Source organism: Lepidochelys kempii, chromosome 1, assembly GCF_965140265.1.
Source record: "Lepidochelys kempii isolate rLepKem1 chromosome 1, rLepKem1.hap2, whole genome shotgun sequence".
Taxonomy (NCBI): domain Eukaryota; kingdom Metazoa; phylum Chordata; order Testudines; family Cheloniidae; genus Lepidochelys; species Lepidochelys kempii.
The window spans coordinates 166332176-166356746 of NC_133256.1; the positions used below are offsets into that span (position 1 = coordinate 166332176).

At 43.4% G+C, this 24571-nt stretch overlaps 1 protein-coding gene and 1 long non-coding RNA gene across 3 annotated transcripts; one reads left to right on the top strand and one right to left on the bottom strand.

Annotated features, from left to right (window-relative positions):
* Positions 1-120: 120 nt before the first annotated feature.
* Positions 121-14700, bottom strand: HEMK2 (HemK methyltransferase 2, ETF1 glutamine and histone H4 lysine). Its single transcript, XM_073362965.1, has 6 exons — positions 14159-14700; positions 9126-9212; positions 7837-7927; positions 5077-5160; positions 3106-3247; positions 121-971 (listed from the first exon to the last, which is right to left on the bottom strand). Exons 1-6 carry the CDS (start codon positions 14287-14289, stop codon positions 865-867), a joined length of 642 nt encoding a protein of 213 aa, XP_073219066.1. The 5' UTR covers positions 14290-14700; the 3' UTR covers positions 121-864.
* LOC140918478 (uncharacterized) lies at positions 13616-21717 on the top strand. Of its 2 annotated transcripts, XR_012161201.1 has the most exons (4): positions 13616-15013; positions 18750-18844; positions 19216-19436; positions 20984-21717. It is a non-coding gene; the product is annotated as an uncharacterized lncRNA (long non-coding RNA). The 2 variants fall into 2 exon arrangements; XR_012161202.1 differs by lacking the exon at positions 19216-19436 and having other exon boundaries at positions 13723-15013.
* The last annotated feature ends 2854 nt before the right edge of the window (positions 21718-24571 follow it).

The window sequence follows — 24571 nt, forward strand, 5'->3', positions numbered from 1 at the left end:
GCTTCACAAAGAACTGTCACTGGTTAGTTTTCTAGGCTCTACTGAAAGTACCTTTTAACGAAGCCTTCCTTTTTATAGTCTAAAATTAGTCTCTACCCTAAAATAATTTTGTACAATTGATTAAATTGAACGGAACCTTTTACAATGTTTATTAACCCATAGCATTTAGCTTAAAGACCCTGGATGACATATAACAGAACTCCATATTGGGTACATCTGTTGGAATAGTCATAGTGATAATACAGTAGCAAGATAAGATCAAGAGTTTTCCTGACTATGTGAGCAAAATTAGTTTCTATGCACTAGGCTTTTGGGGATTCTGCAACAAGTACAAAATGTAAGACTGAGGCCACTAACCTCAAGATCAGTGGCTTCTTAAATATTAATTTAAACCAGCTATCTGTACAGAATAATTACCATAAGACAAGACAAAGTACTAAAGCAAGAACATGGTTTTGAGAACCCATAATGAACGACAAAAGTAGTTAAAAATATTAAATGCGTGATCACATACAAATATTCCAGTTATAAAATGAAATAAATACCAGTGAATTTCCACATTTTAAAGTGTGACTGCCAATTTTTAAAGTTTACATTTCAGCTACTGTTCCACTATGCTACATAGAAAACCAAGTCCAGAAACAACTTTGCCCTCACTGATTACAGATCACAGTGGGTTGACGGCCAGGTTAAGGGAACAACAATGAACATTTTGCTCAATTTTCCTGCACAGGTCAGGAGACAGGATAATTTTTTCAAAATCTGTTGAGTTATAGTTTATAGTCACAAAATAGCCTAGCCATTGTAACACCATTTGTGTTTAAGTTTCAACATCTTCAGCAATGGAAGATTTAAGAGCAGTCATCAGGACTTGATGAATTTGAGAATTGTGAGAGTTTCTCTTCCTGCTTGTCTAGAAAGTACTCTAGTACCCCTTAAACCGTATTTCTTCATTGTTTCCAAAATTTCATCTGTAATTAAAAATGTACAGCATTACAGTTCAGTTTATGTTAATCGCCACCTAAAAAGCCCATCCTGCCTTAAACTGATTTATTTGCTAAAAGCAAATTACAAAACGAAAGATTACATAGTCTCATAAAATATCCATCATGCTCCTTCAGGCGATTAGAACAATTTATTTAAAGTAGTCATCCAACAAAACCACATGAACTTGGCTTTCTACTGGAAATGTTGGATTTTAATGTCTTTGAAAAATATACTAAGTACGTAATTGTATTGGTAAATAAGTTTAAGATTAAAAAATGTGCTCAAAGTTTAAGTGCTTGTATGCTTTTAATATTCTGTATATTAACACAAAAGCCAGAAAGAATTAAGTGCAGTTATACTGAAACTGCAAATTAGTTAGAATCACAGTATAATGAATCAATATTCCTATCTTAACTAACTGCTTCAATTAAAAAAAAAAATTCACCACTATACTCAGGTTTCAAGTATTTAATAAAAAAGGGTTGGTGCTTGTTTTTTTTGTAAATTTCCAGCAGAGTACAACTGCAAGTCTGGTATTTAAGCCCTGTCTGAAAATGTTCAAATGTGGGAGCACCCTGGAGTAATTCCACACTTCAGTGTTAGTTTCACTTTAGCAGATGAAACCCATACTTCCCATACTACTTGGGTCAGTGTTGTAATGGACAGTATTTTCTCCTGCATATACTAAGTAGTGGCTTGAACAAAGGTTTTATAAAGGCAGAAGCTTTGATGAAAGGGTGTGTACAAAGCACACAAATTAATTTGAAAACCCTACAGTAAAACTTGCCAGAAAGGGTAGGATTCACAAGTGGGGCTGTCATGTAAAGTATTTAAGCAGAAATTTAGAACCTTATACCCCTACTCAGCTGCCACCTAACCTTGTAGGAGCCTAAAGTCCCTAGGCACCTCAGTGTTCACTGGTGAAGTCCCCAAGGTGCCTAAATTTCAGCCAATGGGCACATGCTCAGCTGCCTCAGCCCTGAAACCACCAAGCAGCTTGGCACCTTACTCATGCCTAAGCCATAGCAGGATTCACAAAGAAAGCATTCCCCCTCACTTAGCTCACCTGCGGAGCACAATCCAGTACACATGCTCAGAGGCTGCCATAGAGCACATCTACTTGATTGGACCCTGCACAAGACAGCTGAGGAAGAGGCAGTGCTGCCCCTCCCACGCACTTTACTCCCCGTAGTTACAGTACTCACACAGGATGTGGGAAACCAGCGTTCAAATCCCCACTCTGCCTAATGTGGAGCAGAGAACTGAATGTGGGTTTCCCATGTCAGTCCCCTAACTGTTGGGCAATGGGCTAGTCTGGGGTGGGTCTCTCTTAGTCTCTCCTGTCGAAGTTGTTCCACTTTGTATACAATAGTTAACTCTTCATTGAAAAAGAGAGCGTCTCTAAAGTCCAGTGGTTAGGGCACTCAGCTGGGAAGTGAGACCCATGTTCAAGTCCCTGCTCCCAATCCAACAGAGTGGGGATTTGAACCAGCGTCTCCAACATCCTGGGTGATACTCTAAGCACTGGGCTACTGGGCATGCAAGGAGGCACTACGACCACCACCACGATATTTCTTCAAAAAGGGCTGACCTGGCTTAGGCACCCAACTCCAGGAGAGGGTTCACTACTATGAATTCCAAGTAGAGGGAGGTGCCTCCATCAAGGCCAGAGTTAGGCACATAACTCCTTTGAGAGACAGGGTTTAGGCCACACCCCCTCCTTGTCATTTCCTATTGGCTGGCTTAGCATGCTGACTTCTGTGAATCTTTTTAGGCACCTAAGTCTCCCAGTGCATTGTATAGGGAACCTGACTTGGGATCATGAATACAACTTAGCAGAAGGGTGCCTAAAAGTTGAGTACTGCAATGCTCAACCAAGTCCTCCCTGTGAATTTAGCCCAAAATGTTTCCATACTAATAAATGTTATTAACCAAGTGTGACTTGCTACTGCCATGTACAGGCCATCTCATTTCTCTGAGATATTACTCAATCCAAGGTTTTCCATTCTTGCGTAATAGTGGCAATGTCTGATTAGCTATAGCACCTTAGTCTTGTACTCATAGTTTTTATGTATGCATTAGTAATATATAGTTTAGCAAACAGAAGGATTTTATTACCTGGGTTGTTCTCTTTAATTGTAACTAAATAGAATAATCCTCCTGTTGAAAGCAGGTTTGGCACTAAAGGAAAAAGTCTATCCATTATCTCTCTGCCATTTTTGCCTCCAGCCCAGGCTGCCTCTATTCCATGGCTTTGTACCTAGGAGAAATTAAAGGAAGATGAATTTTTTTACTAATCGTTTACATATGACTATAGAGTGCTATATATGTTCATGACACTTGAGGAAGAGCATTACCACAGTCCCTATCCTAAGGAGCTTATTGAATTAAAACCATTTCAATCGCAAAATTGCTACATGGCAGTTTTGTTTATGCAGCATACAAGTCAAATTTCAGACTTATCCTCCAAACAGATGAGCTCTGTTTGGATTTAAAGGTCTTTGTTGACGCTGTTTGGAAATAGACACGTTTTGTAACATTCAAAGCATATACTTTCCTCTAGATGCATATGGAAAGTATTTGCATAAATTCCACCAAGGATATGTCTACGCTGCAATAAAACACTTGCGGCTGACTTGGGCTCAGGGGGTTCAGGATGCAGGGCTATAAAACTGCAGTGTAGATGTTTGGATTACAGCAGGAGCCTGGACTCTCGGAACTCCTCCTTCACAGTTTTATACACTCCAGTTTACAGCCCTGGAGCTTGAGCCCCACGACCCAAGTCAGCTGACATGGGCCACCTGTGGATGTTTTATTGCAGTGTAGACATGCCTCAAGATTCCTGAAGAATACAAATGAAAGGCGAAAATGAGAGCAGTCCAGAAAAAGGAATTTCTGTCCCATAGAAAACGTTGAGGTTTTGGAAAAATGTAATCCCAATTTTGGACGAAAAAGTAAATAGCTCAAGATTTTTCACAAGCCAGAAATTCTGAAAGATTCCATTTTGGGAGAACTAAAACAGAATTTTTCAGCTTGTCAACTGCCCATCTGGATGGCTCTCGTCAATTTCTGTTTCTCCCTGCAGGCATAAAGAGCCTTTGGGTAGGCTGCCATTGGAGGTGAGAGCCAAGACACTCATCCCTGAAAATTCTGTTTTTGTGAAAAAGGCATTTTCCACCAGAAAATCATTCCAATGGAAAATATCTGACAGATCGAAATGAAAATCTCTTAGGGCTTGTCTACATGCAGCTAATCAGGAAAGTTAAGGCAAATCAACTAAAGGTGTAAAGTCAATGCACTTAAATTAAAGCATGGTTAAACCTCCATGTGGATCTTATTCAGGAATTAAGTGGAATTAGTTCGTTGTAACTTTGTCTACATTAGCAATTTATGTCAGTATAACTATGTCACTCAAGGGGCGTGGAAAATCCACACACTTGAGTGATGCAGTTATAGTGACCTAAGCCCCGGGATAGACAGTGCTATGTCAATGGGAGTGCTTCTCCTGTTGACACAGCTACCGCCTCTCAGGAGATGGAGTACCTACGCCAAAGGGAGAAGCCCTCCCATTGGTGTAGGTAGGATCTTCACTGTAGCGCTACAAGTGCGCCGGCATCGGTGCAGCTACCCCACTGCAGTATTTTAAGTGTAGACAAGCCCTTAATCAAAGTTCGAGAACTAAAGCCACTTTACTCCTGAATAAGAGCACTGACATGGGGGATTAAGCATGCTTTAATTTATGCGCCCTGACTTCACACCTTTAGTGATTCCTAAGTATCCCTGTGTAGACATGGATTTACTGAATTCCACCTACAAGGATGGAGCAATATTTTGTGGAACAGTGGTCACTAGTGTCCTTTAGCTCTTATGCAGAAAGTGCAGTAAGGTGAGTGATTCATATTTACTGCAAACAGTTCTGTTATCACCACTGGCTCCACATGACCCCTCACTACTTTTTCAAAGCACTGCAACTCACGACTAGAGATTACAAACCAATTTATCATATCAGAAACGAGTAATTTTTCATATCCACTGAGCTGCAGAAGTTTTTTTTTTAATTGCATCTCCTCAAATCTCAGCGATCCCTACCTCTTCAGAAGGGGTTACCACATATGGTGGATTAAACAGTAGGAGATCAACTTTCCCACTTAATCTTGGTAACAATCCTGTGACCTAGAGATGAAAGCAAGGTGGGAAACAAGTTAGTTATACTTAGGCAGTTCTTTTATTAGCTACATTTTTTATTTATAGCAGGAACACACATTTCTCATTATACAGTATGTATTGTGAGACTGCAGATTTGTCATATATGGGACTAAAATGAGAGAGTAAGCTTTGAATATAATCAATCATTATCAAGACAGGAAGAAAATTAATAGGTTTACGAACAGTTATACACTACTGAGATATAGAAAAAGTCCTGTACTTAGCTATGGAATCCTGACTTACTTCAAACAACTTAACCCAAAACAGACAGTTAATTAAGATACTTCTTTCTTATTTTCTGTATGACAGGAGTACAAGGGAAGTATTTTGAAAAACACAAATCTGTGCAATTTCCCATAAAGTTAGCCAGCCAAGCAAAAGGTGACCATGTTGCCACCATCTATTTTTCTATCTTTTTAGTTACCAAAACCAAAAGTCAATAATGGACAATATGAAAAAGTAAATTTCAAGGACCCTTTCTAAGCAAAATGTTTTAAATACACGCTAATTACAGGTGCTTTATTTAGTAGATAACAATAAAAATGACCTGGTTGTGAGATAATAATTCATTTCATATGTGGTTAAATTACAAGGTTGAGTAATTTATCTCAATAAGAGAACTAGATAATTTCTCTATAAAATCAAGCATTCCTTCTTCTAGGATGACTATACTGCAAGTGATTCCTCATAGGAAGGGTTGGATTATTTCATATTTTTATAAATCAAAATAAATAGAATTGGGACCACTCGTATTTCACCTTCCATTCATAGCAATGCATTAAATTGGCCTCTTTGGTTCTGAATAGCTCAGCCCCTATTCCTGGTCCAACAACACTAAACCTGTCTTTCAACGTGCAAGGGCAGCCCACAGAATAGGACAAGTAAAACTATAAATTTATTGTATGACGACATACACAACAGGGTCCCAAAACATGAACTAGAGATACAGAATAGTAAGAGGATGAAAGAAAAACCTATACTAATTAAAAGAGCTTGCTTACAGATTCATATCCATCCCTGTTCAGAAGTGATTAAAAGTTTATCATCTGTTAGCTGTTCATCAACTACTTTATACAGGCCTCTGTGTATAGTCTAATTCCCAAATGAAGAAGGGTTCATTTGCCAATAATTAGAATTAGCTGAATCTGTCATCTTTCATTAAATTCTCAAGATTTTTTACAAGTTAAAAGAGCTCACTGAGGAAAACGTGAAACTTAAGTTTCCCATAATGCACTGCTTGGAAGGTTGTTGTTTTTGTTTTTTTAAATCATTAGCAACCAGAATTTATAACAAAAAAAGATTTAGACTTGTGCATTGGCAGAGCATTACTGTCATGGGTACAACATTAATAAGAAAGCTCCAGGTGTTAACAGTTTCAAATCCATTCCCTGATTATGTAGTATTTGCTCTACATTTGTATTGCTTTAGAGTCTCATTTGAAGTACATTTTCTTTTCAGATTGAGTTTGGTCCCTTATCAGCTGTTTTTGTCCCTCTCTTTTCATCAGCCTTTCTATTTGGGTTTTCTGCACCAATTTTTGAGGGAACAGTGGGCGCTGTGATCAGTTTTTACTTAGTTTTCTGTAAGCTTGCAACTGTGTCCAAGCTACTGCCATCCACCAGAGTGCTTTACAATTTAATAAAACAAATATATATTGTGGCATACAAGACTGTTGTACCTTACTAACATATGGCAGTGAATACCATCTGAGTGCACCGGGTTCTTTGTCTGTCTGGCTGGAAGGGTTGTTGCTCTTATTTGGGCCCCCTCTGCAAGTGGGTGGCAGAGGGGAGAGGAAGGGGAAAATTTACGTGGACAGACCAGGGAAGAACAGGAAGTGGCTGGACCAGGTTAGAAGGGGGACACTGTCCTTTCATGTGCCTAAAGGCAACTATACCCTGAACAGTTCCAGAGAAACATACTTTCACTGTGATCAGGCTGGCAACACCCACCCTCCTAGTGATGGGATCCGAGTAGGACTTGGTTTCTTCATGATCTGCTGTGAGCATGACGCTACTCAACTTCTTCTGGAGCTGCAAAGGAATTTTCTCCTCACCACCAGATTGGACGAGGTGGGGCAGGTTTTTTCCATCTTCTCCACAGCAGATAAGGGACGCAGTGGGGTAGGCGAGGAGGTTAAGTCAAAATGTCATCACTTAACAACAAATGTGTCCAGTGTTCGTTACATATACGGTTCTCAGATTAAATAGATTTGGAAGTAGATTTAGAGGAAAGCATCCCTTAAGGTAGCTGGGCAAGGGAGGTTGGGGCTCCTAACATGAGGTACAGTGGGGAACCAATCCCTTCCCTGCTTTCCAGCCCCCTTAACGCCTCATACGAGGGGAGGGTAGTGGGGTTGCAGCAATAGGCTGGCTAGGACCAGGTTGAGAACGGGGGAGGGCTGACAGCAGCCCTCCCGAGTAGGTGGAAATAATGATGACCTGCTGTACAATTTATTGTTGGGTAGTCCCAGATATGTTAAGTGAATAAAACTGTGGCCTAATTAAAACACATCCATTGCCCCTTTTCTTTCTTTCAACATGAAGGGACAGTATCTGAAATGGTTACAAGCAAGCCTCCCACAGTACATTGTAAGAACTGCAAAACTATTAGAAGGTCCAGTTATAGGAATTTGTATCTTACCAAGTCAGTAATTACTGGGTGAATGTGAACTTTGTTAAGTACAGCTGTCTCCAAGGTACAAAAAGCTGCTATAGGGTTGATATCTGTACATCTGAAAGCAAAATATTAATATCACATCAACATGACAAGATATAACTAAAAAATTAACGTAAGAATGTGAATGCTATTATGTGATGTGACCTCAAGCCTTGTGTGTAAATGAATGTGATTCCCCTGCTCACGCACACGTACTCACACTAGCTCTCATCCAGTTAGCAGAAGTATAAATAGCAGCATAACTGCGGTAGCAGCAGCAGAGTTCTGGCTGAGCCATGCTGAGTACAGACCCGCTGTTTTCACCCCATCTTGTAGTGTAGACATAGCCTTACTGAATAATCATCATCTAAGCTTTGAAAAGAACATACAATTCTTGTCGCTCGTACTGTGGCTCTTCACATATGAAATTTCATGCAATAACACTATGCTAAGACAACATTAAGGTTGCCTAAGTACTCAAAAGTCAAGGAAATGTTAAAGTTAAGGTTGCACGCTCAGACATAACTATAACTTTGTCCTCATCTGCGGATGCATTACAATTGTCTTGAATTAAATTATGACATACTATTTCTCAAGCAATACAACATACTACAATATCAACGTTTTCTACATTTTGTGCTCAGATAACTCATAAAAGGCCAAGAGAATTTTACCAGACTTTCAAACAAAATCTGGCCTGAGAACAGACATTAGATATTCAGCCTAAAATGATTCTGTCTGTGAAAACAAGTGTTTATAGTGAGACTGCCTTTCTAACTATGGCACTGCATAATAGGTACTCAGTGAGGCCCAGCCCTGCAAACTCTTGAGCATTTGCTTAATGTTACACATGTGAGTATTCCCACTGAGCTCAACAGAACAACTCATATGAGTAAAGTTAGACAAGTGTTTGCAGGATCAAGTTTTGAGTAAACATGGTAGAGACAACATGACTACAGATGGAGCTCAAGCTGGGAAGAAGGAATTTCAGAACTCTAGTCCTGGCTCTACTACTAAACCAATAGGTGGTCTTGAGCAAGGAATTTAGGGCCAGATTTTCAAAGCTATTTAGGTGTCTAAACTCTCACTGAAATCAATGGGGGGATAGGAATCTAAATGTCTTTAAAAATCCATTTGTAAAATGGAGATACTATTTCTCTACATGGTTGGTGACTGTAAAATATTTTGAAATGAAAAGCACTATATATCGTAAGAGCTAAGTATTCTATATTATTAGCTGCAACAATCTAAAAAATTGGTATTATAATACTTACATGTACAATGCACTGGGTCCAACAATGGAAGCCAGAAATGCTGAAACCACACCCGATCCAGATCCTACTTCAAGGGAGATCTCAACTCTAAATTTAAATAAAAATAACCAGTGCAAAGTAATTAAAATACCCGATTCACAAGAGTATCTAGGATGGACATATGCAGGCCTGGATCAGGTAATGCTGTCAAACCTGCAGCCACTGGAGACCGCACTAATAATGAAGTTTACTGGTTATACTGCCCTCAAGCTCAAGATGAGTGGTGTGCCATATGATCACATGACTGGAGTACTGCCATGGATGGTTATAAACTGTTCAGGAAGGTCAGGCAGGGCAGAAAAGGTGGGGGAGTAGCACTGTATGTAAGGGAGCAGTATGACTGCTCAGAGCTCCGGTACGAAACTGCAGAAAAACCTGAGTGTCTCTGGATTAAGTTTAGAAGTGTGAGCAACAAGAGTGATGTAGTGGTGGGAGTCTGCTATAGACCACCGGACCAGGGGGATGAGGTGGATGAGGCTTTCTTCCGGCAACTCGCGGAAGCTACTAGATGGCACGCCCTGGTTCTCATGGGTGACTTCAATCTTCCTGATATCTGCTGGGAGAGCAATACAGTAGTGCATAGACAATCCAGGAAGTTTTTGGAAAGCATAGGGGACAATTTCCTGGTGCAAGTGCTAGAGGAGCCAACTAGGGAGGGAGCTTTTCTTGACCTGCTGCTCACAAACAGGGAAGAATTAGTGGGGGAAGCAAAAGTGGACGGGAATCTGGGAGGCAGTGACCATGAGTTGGTTGAGTTCAGGATCCTGACACAGGGAAGAAAGGTAAGCAGCAGGATACGGACCCTGGACTTCAGAAAAGCAGACTTCGACTTCCTCAGGGAACGGATGGGTAGGATCCCCTGGGGGACCAACATGAAGGGGAAAGGAGTCCAGGAGAGCTGGCTGTATTTCAAGGAATGCCTGTTGAGGTTACAGGGACAAACCATCCCGATGAGTCGAAAGAATAGTAAATATGGCAGGCGACCAGCTTGGCTTAATGGTGAAATCCTAGCAGATCTTAAACATAAAAAAGAAGCTCACAAGAAGTGGAAGGTTGGACATATGACCAGGGAAGAGTATAAAAATATTGCTCGGGCATGTAGGAATGAAATCAGGAGGGCCAAATCGCACCTGGAGCTGCAGCTAGCAAGAGGTGTCAAGAGTAACAAGAAGGGTTTCTTCAGGTATGTTGGCAACAAGAAGAAAGCCAAGGAAAGTGTGGGCCCCTTACTGAATGAGGGAGGCAACCTAGTGACAGAGGATGTGGAAAAAGCTAATGTGCTCAATGCTTTTTTTGCCTCTGTCTTCACTAACAAGGACAGCTCCCAGACTGCTGCGCTGGGCATCACAACATGGGGAGTAGATGGCCAGCCCTCTGTGGAGAAAGAGGTGGTTCGGGACTATTTAGAAAAGCTGGACGTGCACAAATCCATGGGGCCGGACGAGTTGCATCCGAGAATGCTAAAGGAATTGGCGGCTGTCATTGCAGAGCCATTGGCCATTATCTTTGAAAACTCGTGGCGATCGGGGGAAGTCTCAGATGATTGGAAAAAGGCTAATGTAGTGCCAATCTTTAAAAAAGGGAAGAAGGAGGATCCTGGGAACTACAGGCCAGTCAGCCTCACCTCAGTCCCCGGAAAAATCATGGAGCAGGTCCTCAAGGAATGAATCCTGAAGCACTTGCATGAGAGGAAAGTGATCAGGAACAGTCAGCATGGATTCACCAAGGGAAGGTCATGCCTGACTAATCTAATCGCTTTCTATGATGAGATTATTGGTTCTGTGGATGAAGGGAAAGCAGTGGATGTATTGTTTCTTGACTTTAGCAAAGCTTTTGACACGGTCTCCCACAGTATTCTTGCCAGCAAGTTAAAGAAGTATGGGCTGGATGAATGCACTATAAGGTGGGTAGAAAGTTGGCTAGATTGTCGGGCTCAACGGGTAGTGATCAATGGCTCCATGTCTAGTTGGCAGCCGGTTTCAAGTGGAGTGCCCCAGGGGTCGGTCCTGGGGCCGGTTTTGTTCAATATCTTCATAAATGATCTGGAGGATGGTGTGGATTGCACTCTAAGCAAATTTGTGGATGATACTAAACTGGGAGGAGTGGTTGATACGCTGGAGGGTAGGGATAGGATACAGAGGGACCTAGACAAATTGGAGGATTGGGCCAAAAGAAATCTGATGAGGTTCAATAAGGATAAGTGCAGGATCCTGCACTTAGGACGGAAGAAACCAATGCACAGATACAGACTAGGGACCGAATGGCTCGGCAGCAGTTCTGCGGAAAAGGACCTAGGGGTGACAGTGGACGAGAAGCTGGATATGAGTCAACAGTGTGCCCTTGTTGCCAAGAAGGCCAATGGCATTTTGGGATGTATAAGTAGGGGCATAGCCAGCAGATCGAGGGACGTGATCGTTCCCCTCTATTAGACATTGGTGAGGCCTCATCTGGAGTACTGTGTCCAGTTTTGGGCCCCACACTACAAGAAGGATGTGGAAAAATTGGAGAGAGTCCAGCGAAGGGCAACAAAAATGATTAGGGGTCTGGAACACATGACTTATGAGGAGAGGCTGAGGGAACTGGGATTGTTTAGTCTGCAGAAGAGAAGAATGAGAGGGGATTTGATAGCTGCTTTCAACTACTTGAGAGGTGGTTCCAGAGAGGATGGTTCTAGACTATTCTCAGTGGTAGAAGAGGACAGGACAAGGAGTAATGATCTCAAGTTGCAGTGGGGGAGGTTTAGGTTGGATATTAGGAAAAACTTCTTCACTAGGAGGGTGGTGAAACACTGGAATGCATTACCTAGGGAGATGGTAGAATCTCCTTCCTTAGAAGTGTTTAAAGTCAGGCTTGACAAAGCCCTGGCTGGGATGATTTAATTGGGGATTGGTCCTGCTTTGAGCAGGGGGTTGGACTAGATGACCTCCTGAGGTCCCTTCCAACCCTGATATTCTATGATTCTATGATCTGCTTTGTGCTGACCGACAGCTCTCCAGTCATAACTTGTGTCCCCTGGGGAATCAAGATATTTCCTACTTATCACAGCCCTCACTGGGGCACATTGTAGGTTTCCTTCCCTCTGTTAACAGGAAACATCCATTGACAACACAAAAACAACAGTTCTAGATGCATTTCCACCTTCTCCACCAAGCAGCCAAGGCCTAAGAGTTTTGAGCAGGTTACAATGAAACCGGAATCCCACGGATAGGTCTACCCAATGCATCTGGTGACAAACTTGCACTAGCAGGGCTCAAGTGAGCACTCTAAAAACAGCAGTGTGGATGTTGTTGTTCCTGTGGAGACTCAGGCTAGCCACCCAAGCACAGATCAAGGGGATCAAGTGGGCTTGAGAGCACAAGATGCTGCCTGAGGTGCAATGTCCATGCTATTTTTAGTGCACTAGCTCAAGCTCCACTAGCCTGAGTCCAGAGGCTCGCTCCCAGCTGCAGTGTAGACATAGCCGAGTAACTATTCTAACGGGTCCACATTTGAGCTGGCTCTGGACATGTATAAATAATAGAAATTTCAAGGCAAGCAACAAGATAATTTCATTGTATGGAGCCCATTCAAATTAAATTATATTTGCAATGTATTTTGAGATATTTTGAGTATGAAAAAGAGCAACACAGAACCAAGTCCTATCTGAATCTATATTCCAATAAATTAAAATCATTCCACTCCTCACAGAGTAAAATTAGTTTGGGGCACATCATTCCTGAAAAAACTGACCATCACGACAAGGACTAAGTTACCCAGTGATTTGAGACCTGGCAGACGTTTACATTATTTACTGAAACTACTTGGGAGCTATGAGTAGGGTGACCACCCGCCCCTAATTGAGTGGGACAGTCCCAAAATGTTAGTTTCAAGTCCCAGTGCCGGGCTAAACTACTCCAGGACTACATTTATCCTGGATTCCCTGTGGCATCACTCTGCACCTACCCCCGGCTTAGGGGCAGCACCAGCCTCTTTCCAGTGTGTGTGTGGCTCTCAAGTGAGCCTTAGCCCCCTCCACTCACCACTAGGCCCCACCCCCTGCTCCTCCTCTTTTCCCTGGGGCCCTGCCCCAAGGGAGGCCAGAAGCCAGAGCTGGCCAGGCTGTGGTAAGAGCCACCCTAGAAGCCCAGTCTGCTGTGGAGAGCCATGGACCCTCCATCAGCGCTTGGCAGTGCACCTTGGGAGGGGGACAGGAACACAGGCCGGGGACTGCTCTTGGGTACCCCAGCCCCCACCAAAGACAGGTGGAGGGTCCAGGGCTCCCTGGGTGGCTCTTACCAGCACCAGGCTCTGGCATGGCCAGGGGGTTCAGGGGCCCTGGAGGGGGCGGGGCTCCGGCAGGTGTCCCAGTTTTGCATTTTGAAAAGGGGTGAGGGGCGGGTCACCCCAACTAGGACAATCGGAGCCTCTTCCTTTTCTTCCACTGCAGCACACCTAGCCGCGGACGAGCCGGGCGTCACGCCAGCTGTCCGTTGGCCGCCGCGCGACTCTGCCGCAGCAGGGCGGCACCCACAGCGCCCGGGGTCCGCCCGGGTCCCCCCCTCCCCCGAGGCTCAGACCGCCCCGCGCCCCGCCCAGCACGTGGGACGGTTCCCTGCCCGGGCACGCGCAGGGTGACGCCGATGACGGAGGCGCTGAGGGCGGCGCAGCCGAGGCGAATCCCGGCGCGAGACCTCGCAGGGCGAAGGCGAGACTCCGCTGAAGCCAGCGAGAGCTTTGCTGCCGCCCCCGCCAGGGCCTGGACTGTACCAACGGGCAACCACTGACAGCCAATAGGGGAGCCGACCAATAGCCCTGCCCACCCCCACGCCCAGACCACGCCCCTCAGCAGCTACCGCCCCGCCCTCGCTCCAGCCCCGCCTCCCTAACAGCCGCTGCGCGGGCTGTCACCGGCACGTGCTCACGGCGCCGCCGACTCCTCCCACCCCACCAGCGGCTGCTCCCATTGGCTGCTGACCGGCCCCTCGCTGGTTCCTCCCCTCCCCCCCAGCTCGCACCCCGCGTCTCTGATCTGGGCCGCGTCCCGCTCCAGCGCGTCCAGCAGCAGGTAGGTGTCCTCGGCCGGCTCGTACACCTCGCTGAAGGGCCCGTGCGGTCCCACGTGCTGGTGCCGCGGGGTGGGGATCATGGCCCAGCGCCGCCCCCTTCCTTCCGCGCGGGAGTGCGCATGTGCGGATTCTCCACCGACTCGCGCTGTCGTGAGGGGAGAGGGACGCAGATACGCAAACTGCCGCGCACGCGCGTAGCTGCCGCCGCCGTCACTACTGTGGCGAGGGCCAGCCTCGGCCCCGCCTCTCGACCTCCAGGATCCCGGCGAATCAGCGGTCGAGTGAGGTTGTCTCGGGGCGAGCCCGGCGCGATGGATCCCGCCTTGCTCTCGTGGAATGCTCGGGCGCGCCTGCGCAGGGGCCCCCGGGACGGGCGGGGCGCTGCGCCCGCAGCAGGGACTTGCCGTTAGCGTGTGCGGGCGGCGCGTCGCACGGGGACCTGCACCGGAGACCCCGTCCACCCGGCCGGGCGGGTCACTGAATGTCAGAGCGGAAATGCCGAATGTCTTCGGGCAAAATCCTCTCGAGCTTCCTTTTTCCGGCTCCTCTGAAAACTGCTCCCCACCCCTCTTGTCTGTGCTGCCCGGCGTCAGTCCCCTTCGGGTGGACAGATATAAAATCTGACCTCCGGGACCAGTGTAGGGCATTACTGGGATGTAACGTGGTACATCTGTTTCCCTAGACACCTCCTCCCCGAGAGCTGATCACAAAAGTGGCAGCTGCAGAACAATCCTGCATTGGTCGGGACACGATGGGCTGCTCTACTAGGTCTTATCTGTGTTGCTGTGAAAGAAGCTATCCAAGGTATATTGTTCTGACTTCAGATCTAGTCAAGAGATTTGACAGCGTGCTGAGAGCCAGGAGCTGGCTTGGCGCTCTGGTCACTTAAGTGTTCCTCAGTCCCCTTCCTGACGGAGAAGTGGAATAGTTAATTACCTAATCAGACTGGGGCGGACGAGCTAATTATTGGTTAGCTGAGAGGGTCGTTAAAAAGCATTGGAAGTACGGCAGGGAGAGGCTAAGGCCTGATGTACGCTAGAAAATTAGGTTGACATAACTACGTTGCTCAGGGGTGTGAAAAATCCACAGCCCTGAGCAGCGTAGTTAGTCTGAACTAAGTCCCCATGTAGGCAGCCCTAAGTGCATAGAACAATTCTTCCATTGACAGCTGATGGGAGAACTCCTCCTGTTGGCGTAGGTAGTGTCTACGCCGAAGCACTACAGTGGCGTAGCTGTGTTGCTGTAGTATTTTAAGTGTCGACAAACCCTTAACAGAGCCCAGAGGAAGTAAGATCTCAGGGTGGTGAGAGCTCTCTATCTCCCTGGACAAAGGGTGGAAAAATAGGGAAAGCTGGAGATAGAATTGCTACATGGGATTGTGTTGGTGGAGGTAATATAAATAAAACTCACCAAAGTGCTAACAAACAAAGTGTCCAAAGCTTTTGTGTGGGATCTCAGGACAGCAGTGGAGCCTGCCCTGTTACAAGAATAATAATATTTGCTTGAAATGTTAACAGTATTAAAACTAAATGTGGCCTACTACCTCTACCAGTTCAGGCAAAGACTTTCTTGTCTAGCATATCACACCAGTGGTAACTATTGTACCATTTTTTAGCACGCTCAGTCAAGATTCTAGGTGCAGTTGTAGCTTTTCTTCCTATGCTGAGCATAAATGAACTGGCCATTTTAAAAAAAAAATGTGGAAAACACAAAAAGCCCATTTGGATTTAATCCTAACTCAGGATGATGATGACCTTACTGGCATATGGCACCCTGTCCCAAAGTAGGTAAGTTATATAGTTCCTATGCTCAGTTTTTTTGGGACCTGCTCAGGAATGAAAGCAATTAAAAGAAAAATATCAAGTAGAACACAACACCACTGTGTGTGTAATACAGTAATATTTTAAACAAATCCAGATGCTGCCAATATTGCAGACCAGTTCCAGTGCTATACCTTGCATTTAAGTGACCAGGAAATCTTATGCTCCAGCAGTGGATCCTGCTAGCCTTTTTGAGCTTTGTCCAGCCCTTTCACAAAGGAATGTTTTTTCATGCTTTTTGGACATAGCCTGTGCTGTGAGACTGGGCACCAAAATGATCTTCAGTTTATGAAAAAAGGTGGCTTTGCTTTCATAAGATGATTAGAGATGTGGTATGAAGAGGAGTGATGTTGCTTCTGGTGTCTGTAATAATAAATATTTCAAAACATCAGAATATGGAGTTAGGAAAATTACAGCCATGTATTCATTAGAATTGTACCAGATTTCTACTGCCAGTGAGTATTCATCTTAAATTCTTATATTCGGGTTTGGCCAGATACATTTGAATTTAAATAATTGGGTCTTGGATGGTTATTTGAGGAAGAGTCAGTCTAAACATACCCAGCAGTTCTCATCTGTTTCCCTGTCCATCCCCAAGAGTTGATCACAAAAGTGGCACCAGCTGGTTGCATGCTCTCTACTTCTTCTATACTTTAGTGCTGTACCTGTTCTCAAACAACCATCTCCACCATTAAGGAAACTTAAAAAAAACCAACAACCCAGCAGGAAGGGAAGCCTGGCAAGAGAGGAGCTGAGGAAGGTTCTAGGCTGCAACTCTGAAGAGAAAAGAGTAGATTTAGGGTGAATATTGTTATCTTTACTAAAGTAATAAAGTTCTTTGTTCAATGTTAGAAGAAAATGGCTCAGTGATTTTTTTGCCATTGTCAGATGACAGCAGCCCTAGTCTCCAGTCAGGGGAAGCTAGTCTTAAAGGGAATGAGTCTGTGCAGGACTTAGGGGAAACTTCAAGGTAAAAAATCAGATAATATAGTATTTCATGCAGCAGTAGAGCAAATAACTAATTTTTCAGTTCATTCTCTGTACTGAAAAAAAAAAAAAAAATTGTTTCAGGTCAGATGGTTCATTTTGCCTGAAACAAAACATTTCATTTTATTTTCAAGGTTTCTTAAACATATTTAAATAAAATTGAAATAATTTTTTTAAAAGTTGTTTTGATTGAAAGATTAAAACATTTCATTTAGAAAATGTCAAAACAAAATATTTCAATTCTTTCAGATTTTATTTTAATGTTTGCAGTCCAAACAATTGGATCAATCCAACACATATTCACAAAATATTTTGGTCAATCCGAATCTGCATTTTTATTTATTTATTATTTATTTGGCGAAAATAGTTCGGGACAAAAAATTTGGCCTATCCTCCAGAACAAAACAAAAATGAACAAACCAAAAATATGATCAGTAATGGTAAGGAGAAAGTAAATGAACTTTAGTTCCTCTGAAGTATTTGTATTTAATTTTGTAAGGTGCTTGACTAGCTGGAAGATAGTGATATAAAAGCCTACATTAAGGAGAGGAAAAAGGTGATACACCTGAGCTGAAGAGGTAATGAATAGGTCTAAATATGAAAAGGGAGGTGACTTCAGAATTTTAGTTTTTATTTCTTATTGTGCTGTTTGAAAATATTAATGCTGTGACAAGCATCCCATTGACCATAGGTGGAGTCAAACTATCAACCAATGTGAGAAGAAATTGTACAGAATGCAAAAATACTTCCAAATTATTTTCAAAGTAAAGTAGTTCGCATCAAACAATAAATGACAGTTTTCACTGGGCAAGTTTCATTACTAGTAGTACCTCTGTTGACTTTAATATCTAGAAAGATTAAAGGAGGGACCTGCAAGTCTTCATTCACAGGTTGTGTTTCTGGTTCTGACCCTTAATACTGTGGAACCCTAGGACAAGTCACTTAACTCATCTTTAAAATGTGTATACTATTACTTACCTTCATTGTGTGTTCTGAGGCTTAATTCATGTTTATAAAGTACACTGAGATCCTCAAATGGAAGATACAAGTGTAAAATTTTATATCTGTTGTATCCTTCTTGTGGGTTTAGAATCAACCAGTAATTTCATACAAGTATTTCCAGTAGCTAATCAGCCACTCACCCTGTGATATAGAGGACTCCTTCCGTACCTAAAGAAGAATAAATTAGGGTTTTTTGGGCAGTTTGTGAAATAATGACTTTTGGATCATGACTCATTTAAAACATGTGACTATTATATTTATTGTGATATCCACTATGGGCCTTTGTTTCAGTTTTGGATACATATTACAATATCTGATATTCAGTAGAATGCTAAAATTAGACATTTGCTACATCCCCATCAAATATTACCTTAGACAAAAGTTCATTTTATGTTTGTATGATTGTTTGTGGTAGAACAGAGACACATTATCTCTTTTTGTAAGAGCAAAAGTTTGACTTAAAGTGGTGATGCCAATGTTACTGTTTAGATTAGCTGGAAAAGAATACTGAAGACTGGCATCATGGCACTTTTGTTCTAGGGGCAGACAGTATCAGCTTCATAAATGGATGGGGAACTTTTGCACCATAGGAACAACTACTTGTAATGCACATTAAATGTGTATTGAATTCCATTATTTCGGCAAAATAAAATCATGTAAGAGACTGAGAATTTTTCAGTCTGTCTATATTTGGGAAATAGATACTTTTGAATATTTTTGCATCTCTGCAGGTGGTCAGTGTTTGGAGTGCAATACAAGAAATGACCTCACCATCTTCAGCTGTACTAGATGTTATTTTTGGCTGCTCTACACGTCAAGAACTCTGGTTAATTATTATTGTTTTTTTAATACTTTCTGAGGCCTTCAGGCTAAATTTTATAGAACATTTATTTTTATTGCTTGCATAACTGCATAAAATGTTTTTCTTGGTAGAAGACTGCAGTGTGTTTGCCAAAACAGATTCTATTTCAATTTCTAGAAATTATTGAAAATTGTTAATATTCCCATTTGAATGGTATCTTTGCCATGTTACTAACTAGGCTTTATTGAGATTAATTTTTTTTTTTGACGGAAATTGTAACTTGCCTGTTTGCACTGATTAAGCTTTATGGCCCATCCTCTTTGGAGCTCAATGCAGTTAATTTAATCTACTGATACTTAATCCACAACTCTTTAGCTGCCTGTGGCCCTTTACAGGTCTTCATGAGGCTCAGAAATTGTGCACATCTGAGTGGCACTCCACTCCTCTGCTTAGATTTGGCAAATCAATTCACTGGAAGTCTGAGCAAACAGACCACCTGTGTTGAAATAGCTGAGATTTTCCTCCGTGTGGATGGGGTGAAAAGGAGCCATTGGGATTATCTCAGTATGTAAGAGTGGATCCACTTCCAAGTCAGCCAGGAGAGGAGGAGAAAAAGGTGAATTCCCCCTCTATTCCACCATGAAAGGCTGGCTGATAGATTGATTCTTTCCTTTACCCTTCCTCACTCTCACTCCCCCACTGACTGATGAGAATGTTGCCGTCATATTGTGATATTGTTTCAGTGTTCTGTGGCACAAGAGAAATTAATCACAGATCCAAATTTGATGAGCCAAGAGATTCTAAACTATTTGTAACGGAATCACTTCCCTCACCAGTGAAATACATTTGGTGGAAGGTGCAAGTACATAGAACATTTGAAAACTAGGCCATTTTTATACAGGAGTATATAAATGGATTCATACAGGAGCATAACTCTGGATTTAGGATCCTGACTGTAGGATCCTAGATTTGAAAATGTTTTAAAGTACTTACAGTGAGAAATATTTGATGGCCAAGTTTTTTTCATTTCTGAACGGGGCACTTTTGAATGTCATACTTGTCTGATTAGTGTTTCGAAAGTGGAATTTGCAGAAGCTTGTGACATCATTTCAGAGATGAAGCTCTTAGGAGTAAAAATGACTGATGCTTGTTTAGTACCTTTTCTTCAAAGATCCTGAAGTACATACTAAACTTTAGAAACTATTATATGCAAGGTATCATATCATGCATCATTGAAATGCAGCCACCCCAGAAGAGAAGGCAAGAGACTTTTTTAAATATTATAGAGTAGCACTATGCAATACTTCAGGAGAAAAAATGAATACCATAACCAACTGAACATAAAGGGAAATGTTTAGGTAGGTAGAATATAATTGCTTGAATTGGATTTAGGCCAAGACCCTGGGAGTAACCCTACTACTTGGAAAAATTGGCATGGGATTTTTAAGTTACAAGTAATCAAGACCTTGGTTTTACATTTCACCTGAAAAGACAGCACCTCCAACAGCACCATGCCCATAAAATTGCATGGAAACTCTGAATGCTAAGTGAGAATATAGTCAATTTATCAACAAATTGCCTCCCAATCCTGTAAGAATATTGCAGCAAATTTTTGGGGTAGCAGACACTCCAGTGGGTTCTTGAGGTTCAACAACAGCGCAAATGTGCTTAGTCCACCTTCATAACTGTTCAAACCCTTCCATTCAGCAATATGCAGTGAGGTGACCATTAGCAGAAATATATTTCTGGCATAGATTGCCAGATCTTCTCCACAGGGCTGGAAAGCCACCTCTCTTTTCCATTCTGATACCTTGAAAACTGCTATGTTCTCCAAATGTTGGCTAGTCCTTAAAGAAAAAATTGCAAACTGGTAATAGCGCCTTGATGGAACTGCCACCTCCCTCCCCATACACTGCATAAGACACTATGAAAATTTTACATTTAAAAAAACTTCAGTACATGTATCTTACCATTAGTAGCCTCTGCTCTTTCCTCAGGGGCTGCAAAAATTGTCTGAGAACCAAGGGTAGTCTTAACCGTCACATTCCTGAAATGCTGAAAATTATCAAAATTGTAGCCTTCTACAGCAAATTTATGTTATATGGGGGGATTTCTTGGTTTCTTCCAAAGGAAAAACAACATATACTTTCTTTGAATTGGCAGTACCTTTGACTCCTGAGAGGGAAACCATTCTGCTGGGAGGGCAAGGGCAGCACTGCAGAGACAGAGAAGGCCGACATAGGACCTGCTCATTGGCATGAACAGAAGGAATCAGGAGCAGTTTGAGTTCCTCAGGCATGGAAGGATCAGGCTCTTCAGCAGGAAGAAACACTAATGAACTGGTTCCTGGAGCAGGAGGTGTGCTTAGGGAATTGGACATTCCCATAGGGAAAAGGAGCATTTCCTGATGCTCATAGAACTGGTAACTGAACAATTTCGGAGTCTGTTTGCTGTCATGGCCACAGCACCTCTCGGTGAACCAGCCCTAACTCCTCCTCCTCCGGCTGCCACCCAGGGTGCTGGTGAGGCAGAGGACCCAAACCTCCTGAGAATGGAAGAAGCCTGTAGGACTCCGAGGACCACACCCTCTGCTAGCAGCCAAAACCCCTCACAGCAGGACCCCACCGAGCATCCAAGTGAGGAATGATGAGCCTGTGGGAATCCCTGAAACCACCGAGTGCCTGCCCCCCAGACTACACACACAAAATGTCCCCAAGAGCAGTTTTCCACAGTCATTCCCCCTTTTTTAGGTGGTGGGGGAGGGCATGCAAATACATTAATATTTGATCGTTTTTTACAAATTCAGTCCCATTACATTTTGTTGCTTTACTCGTTTTAAAAATATTTCAACTACATGTTTCATATACTACTTATAATAAATGTCATCATTTCCTTGACTTCTGCGTCGACCCTCCTTGCTAAGTATGATGAATGTAAGATGTTTTCAGGTTTGGAATTGGGCTCCATGATTCATGGGAGGGAAGGGGAAGGTGCATTGTTATGTGCTTAGAAAAATCACTGATAGTTTTAAAAGCAGAACTCACAACACAGAAAATGGGTAGATAAGCATCTTTATGGCTTGGTTCATATACAGAACAACAAAACATTTAAACTAACAATACAGGTATCTGCCACTACCCGGTCATTAAACAGCCCTTTCTGACCTCCCCAAACCTCGACCAGTTACAACCTTGGGGTTAGTGCTCCATAATAGCTACTAAGTGAAATTAGCATCAACAATGAATGGTGGGAAAAAAAAAAGGGGGGTGAACCCCCCCCTTTCAACCCAAATATAGATAAGGTTATTAATAGAGACTGAGTGTTACTGAGAACAGAGGTTGGTAAACCAATGTGAATGCTTAAGATAAAAGCACTGCACAATGTCCACATTGCAACTCAGTCCTACCCTCCACAGCACCAAGCCAACCCCTAAATTGTTAACCCGGTGGAAATGCCTTGTTATAATTGTCTGTAATGGGTGAATAGTCATAGGAATGAATGGGTAATGACCATCAGCTACAAGGAACCAAAGTCCTCACAAAGGTATGTAGCCCCACAAGTATGTGCCAATGTTTCCTTGTGCTTTTCTAGCAGCTGCACAGGATGTGAAGCTGTCCCTCGGCACAGGAAGATATCACCGTCTGCGTCACTGCTGTGCCAAGATGTGTGCACATATGACATGCCTGATTTCCTTTGCCTCCTGGGAACCGATCAGTGTGCATGTGGGTGGGATCTGGCTTCCTGTATGCAGTTTGTAAATCAGACATGTCCTGTGACCGCTCTGGACAGAAGTACTCCTCTTTATTCTCTCAAACGTTATGCAGTGCATAGCAGGTGACAATTATGCAAATAGCGTTGGCCTCATTGGCATCCAGATGGGTGCGTAGGCAGCACCAACAAGATTACAGGGACAAACCATCCCGATGAGTCGAAAGAATAGTAAATATGGCAGGCGACCAGCTTGGCTTAACGGTGAAATCCTAGCGGATCTTAAACATAAAAAAGAAGCTTACAAGAACTGGAAGGTTGGACATATGACCAGGGAAGAGTATAAAAATATTGCTCGGGCATGTAGGAATGAAATCAGGAGGGCCAAATCGCACCTGGAGCTGCAGCTAGCAAGAGATGTCAAGAGTAACAAGAAGGGTTTCTTCACGTATGTTGGCAACAAGAAGAAAGCCAAGGAAAGTGTGGGCCCCTTACTGAATGAGGGAGGCAACCTAGTGACAGAGGATGTGGAAAAGCTAATGTGCTCAATGTTTTTTTTGCCTCTGTCTTCACTAACAAGGACAGCTCCCAGACTGCTGCGCTGGGCATCACAACATGGGGAGTAGATGGCCAGCCCTCTGTGGAGAAAGAGGTGGTTCGGGACTATTTAGAAAAGCTGGACGTGCACAAGTCCATGGGGCCGGATGAGTTGCATTCGAGAGTGCTAAAGGAATTGGCGGCTGTGATTGCAGAGCCATTGGCCATTATCTTTGAAAACTTGTGGCAAACGGAGGAAGTCCCAGATGACTGGAAAAAGGCTAATGTAGTGCCAATCTTTAAAAAGGGGAAGAAGGAGGATCCTGGGAACTACAGGCCAGTCAGCCTCACCTCAGTCCCCGGAAAAATCATGGAGCAGGTCCCCAAAGAATCAATCCTGAAGCACTTACATGAGAGGAAAGTGATCAGGAACAGTCAGCATGGATTCACCAAGGGAAAGTCATGCCTGACTAATCTAATCGCCTTCTATGATGAGATTACTGGTTCTGTGGATGAAGGGAAAGCAGTGGATGTATTGTTTCTTGACTTTAGCAAAGCTTTTGACACGGTCTGCCACAGTATTCTTGCCAGCAAGTTAAAGAAGTATGGGCTGGATGAATGCACTATAAGGTGGGTAGAAAGTGGGCTAGATTGTCGGGCTCAACGGGTAGTGATCAATGGCTCCATGTCTAGTTGGCAGCCGGTGTCAAGTGGAGTGCCCCAGGGGTCGGTCCTGGGGCCGGTTTTGTTCAATATCTTCATAAATGATCTGGAGGATGGTGTGGATTGCACTCTCAGCAAATTTGCGGATGATACTATACTAGGAGGAGTGGTAGATACGCTGGAGGGCAGGGATAGGATACAGAGGGACCTAGACAAATTGGAGGATTGGGCCAAAAGAAATCTGATGAGGTTCAATAAGGATAAGTGCAGGGTCCTGCACTTAGGACGGAAGAACCCAATACACAGCTACAGACTAGGGACCCAATGGCTAGGCAGCAGTTCTGCGAAAAAGGACCTAGGGGTGACAGTGGACGAGAAGCTGGATATGAGTCAACAGTGTGCCCTTGTTGCCAGGAAGGCCAATGGCATTTTGGGATATATAAGTAGGGGCATAGCCAGCAGATCGAGGGACGTGATCGTTCCCCTCTATTAGACATTGGTGAGGCCTCATCTGGAGTACTGTGTCCAGTTTTGGGCCCCACACTACAAGAAGGATGTGGAAAAATTGGAGAGAGTCCAGCGAAGGGCAACAAAAATGATTAGGGGTCTGGAACACATGACTTATGAGGAGAGGCTGAGGGAACTGGGATTGTTTAGTCTGCAGAAGAGAAGAATGAGAGGGGATTTGATAGCTGCTTTCAACTACCTGAGAGGTGGTTCCAGAGAGGATGGTTCTAGACTATTCTCAGTGGTAGAAGAGGATAGGACAAGGAGTAATGGTCTCAAGTTGCAGTGGGGGAGGTTTAGGTTGGATATTAGGAAAAACTTTTTCACTAAGAGGGT

Coding starts and splice junctions, on each gene's coding strand:
- HEMK2 (XM_073362965.1), bottom strand. CDS start 14,289: ATGATCCCCACCCCGCGGCACCAGCACGTGGGACCGCACGGGCCCTTC. Junction 9,213..14,158: donor GCCCAGATCAGAGACGCGGG/GTGCGAGCTGGG, acceptor ATTTAAATTTAG/AGTTGAGATCTCCCTTGAAG. Junction 7,928..9,125: donor GGACCCAGTGCATTGTACAT/GTAAGTATTATA, acceptor TTTTGCTTTCAG/ATGTACAGATATCAACCCTA.